The following is an 11,277-nucleotide window of genomic DNA, read 5'->3' as shown; positions in this document are numbered from 1 at the left end:
CTAAGTACTTAACATTTCCACTTCTGTAAATCGAGTAATATGTTAATAAAAATATCATGTAATATATGTTTTGAATTCGTCTCGATGTCCTCTAAAGCTATGAATAAAAAAAAATGTATGTTCCTATTTAAAAAACCCAAGGTGACCTTGACTTTGCCAAGAGAACAAATTGTTTAAAAAATTTGCTTTACTAATATCTATTGTGCATTTCACACCCTGCAAATATTGTCCTAAACATTTTTTCGTAAGGTGGCTGCAAGTGGGAGAAAAATCGTGAGTAGCGTTACAGGTAACACCCTGTATACTATCGTATGCACTATTACATATAATTTCTTTTTATTTATGGATATAGAAACGTATAACGACGCGCTTCCCTTCTGTTTGTGGACTTCCCGCCTCGTTGGCCTCGGGGAGAGTGGTGCGGTGCGGAAGGGCAACAGCTAGACATCGCGAATTTTCGAATAGATTAGTTTTGAATATATTCCATATATTTTTTATAACTGAAAAACATGAATTTGGAGTGGAATTTGAGGAAACAGGGAAGGATACTAAATGTATGTTAGTATTCTCCAATGCATTTTGTAAAATCGTTGGAGTCAATTAGCCGTCGCTATTTTGTCTTCCAACGATTTATGAATGGGAACGATGTTCATTATGGATGTGGCCACGGAGTGGGGAAGGCGAGGATGCTGAAAGAGAGAATGAAGTTGGCGGTATAATTGGTATGAATTGAGCGTAAAAAGAATGAATGATTCGGTGATTAATAAATGGAGGCATTTCTTGATTTTAAATGTTTTATTTTTATATATAATAATTATAACTGGAATTATATCATTAGAAATACATTTAACTATCTATTCTGGTTGATTATGAAAAAATTCTTGTTTACTTCTCCGCGGCCGCCTCACCGCCATTCGGAGTGGCCTCCGCCTCCTCCGCGGCCACCTCGCCACCATCCTGACGAACCTTCTCCTCCGCGGCCGCGACCGCAGCCACGACTTCGTCGATCGGGTTTCAAAAGCCGTTTTATCATTTTTCTAATCTGAAACAGAAAAATAAAAATTTCAAAATTTTTATTATACATTTTGTGTCAACAACTCTTTACGAATTCGTTCACACACACTTCACACTTCAATGTGTTAGTTATAATAATTCATGACAAATACATAATTTAGCTGAACACATTACTTACTTTATTTCTGGAAAGCGGATATTCGCTTTCCGCGCTTGTTCCTTCCTCTTCCCTCCGTGTTTCTGTTTCTTTTCTTCTTTCTTTCGCCTCTTTTTCTTTTCTTCTTTCTTTCTCCTCCATATTTTTTTCCTTCGATTCTGTTGTCTTCTCTGCTTCTTGTGCTGCAGTTTGAGCTAGTTCTATCTAGAAATAAATAATTTACATAATGTAATGTAACTAACAATAGTAAGATACCGTACGCATGTCATTATACGCAAATTACTTACTTTTTCAATACCTTCGCATATGTGTATAACTCCGTCCATGATCAATTTGCAATTGCTGGATCGGCGATCTATTCCGCGATTCGCAATTACGCATCCCACCACTGTCCCTCAGTTGCACCACCATCTCTCATTACTGGTAGGAATATTACATCATAGTATGCTCTGCAAAATACGTTCTCCTTCTCTTATTTTCTGTCTCGCTTTTTTCGCGTCTATGTTCATATCTCTTGACCGTTATACTTGACTTACCGCACTAACCTATTCCAGTGTCGCGTGCTCAAGCAGGTGGTGGGAGAATCTGTCTCAGGGCGTTGACCCCAGAAGACGGATCAGTTGGTACACGTCGCTGCTTGGCCCGCGTTCTTTATTTACGAAGTATCTACAACAGATAAAATAATATAAATATATAATTATTATTCCTCATATTATATCGACTATTGTTTAAAATTTTATTTTGTGAAATCTGCAGCTTATTTTTTACCAAAGACCTGTAATAATTAAAACTAAATCCTACATTTTGTTTGAAAAGCATACATTACCTGCAATGCACGAGAAGGTGGGTGTGCTTCTTCCATTATGATGGGATGAAATGAAACAGAAAAGATAACATAATTATAATTTCACCCCGTGAACAAGTCAACAGGCGCACGCCAATCAAGGGCGTTACTTTCTGTAGCAGACCTTTTTCGCTTTTTCAAGCGCTCTCTTTCATCCATTATAAATTGGGGTTCTCTAATGAACATACTCCTGTTATACCGGCTGCCTACATATTCCGGTAGCATGCACTCAGTGTAAAACTGAATCAATTTGACTTCCATCTCATTCTTCCAGAACACGTCGTCTTTTTCGACGGTAACGCATTTTATTCCTTTCCTTGTCCAAATACAAAATATGCAATATGATCTGCCTGTTACGTGCAGCTGACCTTGCACTTGGTAGTAGTATTAATGGGTTTTATTTAGCGCAGTACAAACATCATTTTCAAATATCCGCCGGATAGTTGGAATTGTCTCGATTGCCTCCTCTGGCAACAAATTCTCTGCTGTCTTCGGGCATTTTATTTCCACTATGCCCTCTTTATCGATGATACCATCCGGCGATGGTCCTATGAAAGAATGGGATCTGTCAATGAGGATACAGCATTCTTTAATATCTTTCCCTGTATATTTCTTCAATTCTTCACGGGCAATTTCTTCGCACTGTTGCCCGTATTTAATTGCAGATACATTAATGATTTTTGGATATATCAATCTTTTCACCAAGTTACCACACAGTGTTCCACTTCTTCGACGGGACAGACTTGCGAAATTCGATGCCGTTAGAAGTTTCCGATCGTTTCTATTTGAATGTCATCCTTCTTTTCTTGCCAATTATGAAGCATCTCCATATGTTTTTCTTGCTGCAACTTATAAATATTTATATCCACATCGGGTTTTGGAGCGTTTTCTCCATAATCAGCATCTTTTTCAGAGCGGAATTGTTTCCGCACGCGAGTCGCGATTCCCGTTTCCTTTCTTTTCTCAACATTTTTTTCATTTTTTTTCTTTCTTCTTATTTCCATGTCTGATAAAACTGGGGGCGGTCTCTTCTTCATCGCTCTATTTAATCGCGACAATGGTTCCTTGGTATTGTACTGTAACACGGCAGCAGCACATCTTGCCGTGTACGATCCGCTTTGACTGAAATTTAATCTTTTCCCACCGATGTATTTGGCAAGGATGTTGTTGAAACTCTCTACGGGATTGTTGTTACAATTGTATAATAAACTTTCCGCATGAGATGTTAGCGGCTGAAGTATTTCCCTTATGAGCTGGTATACTCCCATACTCTTCAACTGCGGGACGATGTTTGTTTCATTTTCTTTGCTTTTTCCATCGCAGAAGTAATTTATTTTATTACATTCTGCATGTTCGCCAAATACGTGGCTTGGCACATTATAAATGTCACAGTATAAATTTCTAATTTTTGTAGAGGTCGATAAACTTTCGTTGCTTCTATATCGTGCGGCTTTCACAATTGCCGTTCGCATTCGCCGAATGCTGTTTTCCACAGCTTTCCTCAATGTACCTGTTGTTGTTTTTTTAACGATTTCCTTCATTTTTCTGCAGAAATTCCGTAATAAGTGATTCATGCATTCAATTTTCTTTACACGAATCTCTGTGTTATACGGATCTGCATCTATAATCTTTTTGTATACGCTGCTATCTCCGTTAGCAATTAGCGTGGAATAAATTAATCCACGCTTTTCGAGCGTGGATGCTCGGCTCTTGCTCCAATTTTTGAAATATACGTGTTTCCGTGGTTCTTTCTGTTCTCTTGCAGCGCATTCGCAAATTTTGCATCTCTTATTGCATACTCCAATGAATAAAACTTTTCGGGTGTAATATCCAACTATAACACCAATGCCCGACGCAGAGTTATATGCACCGGTGCGATAAGATCTCTTCATCCAACTCCCATCGGCGATGACAGGAATGTGCGGGATTCCAGATTCTGGAACAACATCGCCTCTTTCGAGAGCCAATCGTCTTTCTACTTTAGCCGCTGCTATCATTTCTTCTTCCGCAGCGGCAATCAACGAATTTGCTATTTCGTCGTGGTGTGTTATAAATTGTCTTTTCGACATACATTTTATATTCATTGATGCCAAAAATTCTTCCATTTGCGCGTAGCTACCCCTAGTAAGCATTACTACAGCCACGGCACTACGGTTTACATCCATTTGAATGCACATGCACTCACCACCATCTAATTAATGAATCACGGTCTCTTACGCATTGGCCTCGCAGTCTAATTCGTTAGGCGCATACCAATGCAAGATAAATAATTTCGGACTAGGCCTACTCTGGTCTTCTCCGAGAGGTGCAAGTTGCACCTCACTCTTATCACCGCGAGGTGCGTGTCGGGAGTCCGTGAAGTGGTTTAGAGACGAGTTTGTTCTTGAATTAAAGTGCAAAATTCAGACAAAGACTCTATCTTCACGTAAAACTTTCGCGTTAAATAATCACGTTAAATTTTTATGTTATATGATCACGATAAATTTTCAATTCAATTAATTATTTTATTTATCCATTCAATTTTATTCTTTTCAATTTTTAAAGTATAATTTTATTTTATAGTTTATTTGAATTCAGCAATTGGTCAGTTTCAAAATTCTCATTGGTTGAGTCCTTACATGTGTGTGTGTTCTTCCCAGGAACCAGGCGCAGCCGTCATTGCACATTTTGCAAAGGGAGTTCCTAAATTTTAAATTCATTCAAGTACAGATATTTCAGTGAGTTGTTTCCTTTATTCTTCCAGCTATTTTATGAATTTTTCGCAAAGTAAATTCAGTAGGTAATTATTTAATTTTGGGATACCCCTCACTGGATTATATTTTTATTTTGTATTTGAGTAATTGCTTGTCCTTCAAATCTTCGAATTGCGCGCCTCGGATATTTACAATATTTTTGTTCAGTTCATTGTAATTCACATTATATTATATACGCTACCATTCTAATCGCGTCATATTTTACAAAATATAATCTTTTGTATCTTTTAATTATTTTGAATTACATTTCTTTATTTGCCTCCGTCATTTCCTATAAACATTGTGATCTTGTGAAAGAGCCCGTATGGGACTAGCGTGTTTCCGCATCCACAAACATTAACCCTTTCGCTACGGGCGGGTTCTCCGCCGCGGTACTTTTGCTGAACGGAGCGCCGCGACGTCACTGCACGCTACGCGACGCCGATCGTCAGCGACAGTACCGCGACGGAGAACCCAAGCTGCTTGAATGTTTTCGGACGAAAAAATTTTTCTCCAAAGGGTATTTATAAATAAACAGTATTCCAGGGTATTTATAACGTCTTAGTATGCGCTCTTTAATTTATAATATGAGAGGAAGTAACATTATGCAATGTAATATAATATAATAAAACAATATAACATATTATAACACAATTCTACAAAAGCGATAAGGCATACCTGTTTTATATAAGTTATATTATTATACCTATTTTTATATTATGTATATGAAGATGAATTATCTTTTTGCAGTAAGTATTGACTTTATTCGCTACGATCGATCGAACAGCTACTGAATTGAGACTGATTGTCGAGGTATATCGATTGCTAAGCAGTTTGTTATTTCGGTTGTCAGCAACGCAAACAAAACACTATCAGTGCATGCCCAGAGTCAGAAACTTATGCAAAACGGTTGGCCGCAATAACTCAGTGGCATTTTGCGGAGAGCCACTATAGTGGCCCGTAGTACCTCGGTGGCATCTTCTGAAAGGCCACTATAGTGGCCCGTAGTAGCGAAAGGGTTAAGTCCCGTTAACAATTAATTTTGTTAGGGCATACAATCTTCGCAGCTTTATACGCGCGCTTCCCGCACGTAACGTACGACGTAAAATTAATAAATGCGGTTTTTCAATTTTTACAACTACAATTTGCAACGTAAATATCTGGAAAAATTCTCTAATATACGCTATGTGAATCTCAATGTTTTACAATTTTTTTAGAATTTTTGTACGAGATTAAGCAAGCAAAATAGACCAAAAACCAAAATTTCATTTTTTCCCTTTTACTGCCCCCATGGTTGAGATAGGGGGTTAAAACTTGTTGTGAGATGTTTTTTTTCCGATATACTATCGAATGATGTATGGGATGTTTCATTTCGTTCAAGTGCATTTTCGGTCATCCCCTACCTCTTTCCTCGTGTTGCACTCGCTAGGATTAGGAAACTGGGCTCGAGCCCATATTCCTACAAGTTGCTTGACGTCTAAAAATAGATTAATAGATATGGTAACAGCGTGAGAATCTGGCAACGATGTTGTCACGGGGACCGGGACACAAAACTTTAAAAAATCGAAGATTGCTCCACTTACGCGGTTCCTAATTCCGTGGAAAGAGGATTAACGGGCAGAGGTTCGATATAGCCGTAACTTTTCGAAACACAATGATCTTGCTTTATTCTGTACGGGGTCTTTTATACATATTGTTTTTGGTGGAGGGGCCTAATCGGGTCCTAGGGTCGATGGTGAATCAGTTTGAAGGAGAAGGCTCTGTGATCTCTTCGGAGTCAGCGATGACTAAGAGTAAAGAGGGCTGTTGGTGACAAATTCCTTATCAGGGCGTAACAATGTCTTCGCATCATTTCTCTGCCAAAAGGTGGCGGGTAATAGGAATAGGAATAGGTGGGCAATAGAGTTTAGGTATATTTCTAGATCTAGTCGATAGATGACACGACGCGAGTTGTCTAGTTTATAAATTTTTTATCTATAGTATTCTCCGCTCATAAACATCGTCGCTTCGATCGATTCGGAGCTAAACAAAAACGGGACACTCCCCTTAAGCCCAGCTTGGGCTTCTCAGTAAGAATAAAAGTACTTTAATCTATGAATACTTTAAATGGAGGGTTCGGGCCTCCAGGTACTGGATAGCGGAGTGGTCTGACTGGTCGTTAAAGAAAGTTAGAAACCTTTTTAACCGACTTCGAAAATGGAGGAGGTTACTCAATTCGATCAGTATATTTTTTTTTTTTTTTTCCTATGTATGTTCGCCGATTACGCCTAACTGGGTGGATCAATCGGAATGAAACCTTTTGCATATGGAAGGTGCTGACTCCCCATTGGTACCATTATCAAAAAATTTTTCATTTTTTAATTGCAAAGTGTTGTTATTGCAGAAAAACCGGCAACTTTTAAAATAAACTTTTCTCGATTTTAGTGCGCTTTCAATATCTTATCGCGGACATGATTCTGTACAATTTTGTTCATATACAAATTTCGCGAAAATGTTTAGTTTTCGAGATATTAGCGAAAAAAATTGTTATTAACTTTTGAAATCAACTTCGAACGATTTTAATGTCCTTTTAATATGTTGTCAGGGACATGGTTCTGGACAACTTTTTCCTCTTGCGAAATTGACGGAAAGCTTTTGTTTTCGAGATATTAGCGAAAATTGTTGTTAACTTTTGAAACCAACTTCGAACGATTTTAATGTCCTTCTAATACGTTATTAGTAGCATGATTCTAAACGAGTTTTTCCTTATGCATGATTGGCGGTAAGCTCTAGTTTTCGTGATATTAGCGAATAACTATTGTTATTATTATTAGTGGAACGCCCCGTGCTATGCACGGGAAAGACAAGAGGGGGCAATTACAAAGCACTGTACCAAAACACTAACTAAGCTTTGCCGCTTTGACACGCAACTTATGCAGCAAGATGAGTTCACGTTAACGTTGGTGTATTATTCCCATTGCTTGGTACAGTCTCCCTACCGTTCTAACAAACATTTTTTTTATTTTTTAGTTGCAAAGGATTATTTTTTCTACCTAACGAGTAAATAGGTTTAATTCATATCTGTTACGTAATTGTATGATTCAAAGAAATAGAAATTACTTCATTAGGAAATAGAAATTATTTTATACTTTTTAGTGCATTTCGAAGTCGGTGTATTTTTTTTCTGAAAATTATTTTATTTGTTTAAAATGAACATGAGACAATATATTCTGCAAAATTAACACGCATACATGTATATCTAATAATGAGAGTTTTATTCATTTATCGCAATATTAAATCGCACGCATAAGAAGGTATATTTACTAATTTTGTAAGACAATTTTTGTTTCGTTCAATTTAATGATTTTTAACGGATCGACACTCAACGATGCGTAAAAGGAAAGTAAATGCTTTAAGTGAAATGCCAATTGTTTATACATGAAATCTATACATATATATATGTATCTATATATATATATATATGTATGTATTGATTGTTGGAGTCAATGCCTCTGTGAATAGCACAATTGAGGATTGTCGCAGCACCTTTTATACTCGGCCGATAAATCGGAAGAGATGTTCCGGTGGAGACTCGCACGAAGTCGAGATCAGGTTGAGACAGCTAAGAGTTTATCAAGAGGAGTTTTTTGGGGCTCAAGACTTGCTCCGATGCCGGACGCCTGATTCCAACAGTACTGATCCGATCGTGTAATTCGCGACGCGAATAGTACAGTAACACACAGATTGACCTTGTCGAGCAGCTCGGGAAAAGTCAACCGGTGCCTGCACTATGAGATTCATACGCTTATTGAGAACAACCAGAAAATGTCGGCAGGCACAATATGTGGGCTGGGCGACACTTCGGTTACCCAATCTGAATATGAACCCTATTCGAATAAATTCACCTCCAAACAGAGTGAAAGCTGTGCCACACGGTCGTGTCCACCTCTTCACAAAGGCATTTGAGAACAACCAAGGAGTAGCGGCAGGGCACTTTCGTGAGCTGGGCGATACTCTAGTTACTCAAACGAGTCTGTGAGCTGTGCCCCGATCAAACATGGCAGAAATCATACAATTCTACACCAGCGAGACTACCTCTTGCAAGGGCACACAGGTACAATTAGAAGATACGGCGGGACATTTTACGTGGGCCGAGCGACACTTCAATTGCCTGTATGGGCCTGAGAGCTGTACCACGCCAAAATGTACAATTGAAATGATCTCAGTCGCTATTCACAACTGCGGGAATATCGTCGAAAGTTATTAAAGAGAATCGACTTCCAATCAACCGTTACTTACCACCTCTTTACCCAATGAATTTATAAATTACCGTTTCAATTATTCGCTTTAATACAAATTTATATTTACGTTTTAACTACTACGCTGTACACGACCGAACAATTGTTACAAAATCAAATTCTGACTGTGCCACCGTTCGGCTTGAACGATCGACTCCTCGGTTTGAGGCGCTTACGCGTCGCAGATAAATTGTCGGCTTGACGAATCTATCAGGTCGGTTTGACCTCGCAATCGCGTACCGTGTTTCGCAGAATAGATTTTTCTTGAACCGACTCGATTCGCTTCCAGACGTAGTGTCGAATCTGATCCTCGCATCGACCTCCTTCGATCGTTATCGAGTGGGGATCGATGCGCACACATAATTAGTGAAAGTGGGGTAAATATTCTACCGGTAACTCCATGAAATAATGATCACGACGTGTGCTCGGAGTAGGGATACCCCATACCGCGGCAATACATGAACTGATATATAAGGTGTTCTTATATTATGTAACCAGCACGGTTACAAATTATTACAGGTCTTTGGTAAAAAATTAGTTGCAGATTCCACAAAATAAAATTTTAAACAATAATCGATATAATATGAGCAACAATAATTATATATTTATATTATTTTATCTGTTGCAGATACTTCGTAAATAAAGAACGCGGGCCAAGCAGCGACGTGTAACAGCTGATCCATCTTCTGGGATCAACCCCCTGAGACAGATTCTCCCACCACCTGCTTGGGCACGCGCCACTGGAATAGGTCAGCGCGGTAAGACAAGTATAACGGTCAAGAGATATGAATATAGACGCGAAAAAAGCGAGAGAGAAAATAAGAGAAGGAGAACGTATTTTGCAGAGCATACTATGATGTAATATTCCTACCCGTAATGAGAGATGGTGGTGGAACTGAGGGACAGGGGTGGGATGCATAATTGCGAATCGCGGAATCGATCGTCGATCCAGCAATTGCAAATTGATTATGGACGGAGTCATGGACATACGCGAAGGTATTGAAAAAGTAAGTAATTTGCGTATAATGACATGCGTACGGTGTCTTACCAGTGTTAATTACATTACATTATGTAAATTATTTATTTCTAGATGGATCTAGTTCGAAATCCGGGAAAAGAGGAAGAAGCAGAAACGTCGGTAGAATTGGAAAAGACAGGGAAAAGAAAAGAGGAGAAAGAAAAAAAGGGACAGAAGGAAGAGGAAAGGAGAAGCGCGGAAAAAGAACATGCGCTTTCCAGAAATAAAGTAAGTAATGTGTTCAACTAAATTATGTATTGGCAATAAATTATTATAATTAGCACATTGAAGTGTGAAGTGTGTGTGCATGGCGTCCATGTTGCTTGCAGAATGAATTCGTAAAAAAACGGAGTTGTTGACACAAAATGTATAATAAAAATATTTGAAATTTCCATTTTTCTGTTTCAGATTAGAAAAATCTTAAATCGACTCCTGCAAAGCGAGCGGCGTAGTCGCGGCCGCGGAGGAGGACGTCACTCCGGGTGGCGGCGTGGCGGCCGCGGCGGCATTAATAAAAACTATTTCGTTATCAACCAAAACAGATAATTATTTCTATTTATAATTATATATTTATGATTAAAATTATTATATATCAAAATAAAATATTAAAAATAAAGAAATGTCTCCATTTATTAACCCCTACGATTTACATTCGAGAAGGTTTACATGTCTCGATCACGGGCAAATTGAGAATTAGCTCCCAGACGCCCTCTTCCTATGAAGAGATTTATTTAAAAGTAAAAGTGAAGTATGTCCCGATCATCCTACTATGGGGTATGCCCATAATATTTACGTATAACGCGATCATCGCACTACGGGCTATGCCCGTAGTTGTAGGGTAAGGGGTTAATCACTGAATCAGATGTAAACGTCAACGACATGGCATCATTTATTTTTTTTACGCTCAATTCATACCAATTATACGGCCAACTTCATTCTCTCTTTCAACATCCTCCCTTTCCCCAGTCCACATCCATAACGAACATCGTTCCCATTCATAAATCGTTGGACGACAAAATAGCGACGGCTAATTGGCTCCAACGATTTTAGCAAGGTCGGGAAGGGCCGTTCGAGTATTCGCGGAGTCGCGGGCGAAGCGGAGTCGCGGGCAACGATCGAGCTAGCCGCGAAATACCGCGTAGTAAAATACATTTTAGTTGTAGTGGACTCGTTTTCAAAGTATACATGATTGTACGCGACAAAAGCGGCAAGTGCGAATGAAACAATAGTTCGTT

At 38.8% G+C, this 11,277-nt stretch overlaps 3 protein-coding genes across 3 annotated transcripts; 1 reads left to right on the top strand and 2 right to left on the bottom strand.

Moving 5' to 3' along the window:
• Positions 1-223: 223 nt before the first annotated feature.
• On the bottom strand, positions 224-2,741 carry LOC105663963 (uncharacterized). The gene is made up of 4 exons (XM_076542281.1): positions 1,708-2,741; positions 1,459-1,620; positions 1,193-1,375; positions 224-1,042 (listed from the first exon to the last, which is right to left on the bottom strand). Exons 2-4 carry the CDS (start codon positions 1,495-1,497, stop codon positions 905-907), a joined length of 360 nt encoding a protein of 119 aa, XP_076398396.1. The 5' UTR covers positions 1,498-1,620; positions 1,708-2,741; the 3' UTR covers positions 224-904.
• Positions 2,742-2,776: 35 nt separating this feature from the next.
• On the bottom strand, positions 2,777-6,611 carry LOC143266631 (uncharacterized). The gene is made up of 2 exons (XM_076542076.1): positions 6,331-6,611; positions 2,777-6,224 (listed from the first exon to the last, which is right to left on the bottom strand). Exon 2 carries the CDS (start codon positions 4,190-4,192, stop codon positions 2,777-2,779), a length of 1,416 nt encoding a protein of 471 aa, XP_076398191.1. The 5' UTR covers positions 4,193-6,224; positions 6,331-6,611.
• Positions 6,612-8,446: 1,835 nt separating this feature from the next.
• LOC143266651 (uncharacterized) lies at positions 8,447-10,622 on the top strand. The gene is made up of 4 exons (XM_076542170.1): positions 8,447-9,782; positions 9,870-10,031; positions 10,115-10,270; positions 10,451-10,622. The coding sequence occupies exons 2-4, from the start codon at positions 9,993-9,995 to the stop codon at positions 10,586-10,588; spliced, it is 333 nt and encodes a 110-aa protein (XP_076398285.1). The 5' UTR covers positions 8,447-9,782; positions 9,870-9,992; the 3' UTR covers positions 10,589-10,622.
• The last annotated feature ends 655 nt before the right edge of the window (positions 10,623-11,277 follow it).

Source organism: Megachile rotundata, chromosome 2, assembly GCF_050947335.1.
Source record: "Megachile rotundata isolate GNS110a chromosome 2, iyMegRotu1, whole genome shotgun sequence".
NCBI classification, from domain to species: Eukaryota; Metazoa; Arthropoda; class Insecta; order Hymenoptera; family Megachilidae; genus Megachile; species Megachile rotundata.
The sequence above is the reverse complement of the archived record's forward strand: the minus strand, read 5'-3'. Positions and strand labels throughout refer to the sequence as shown.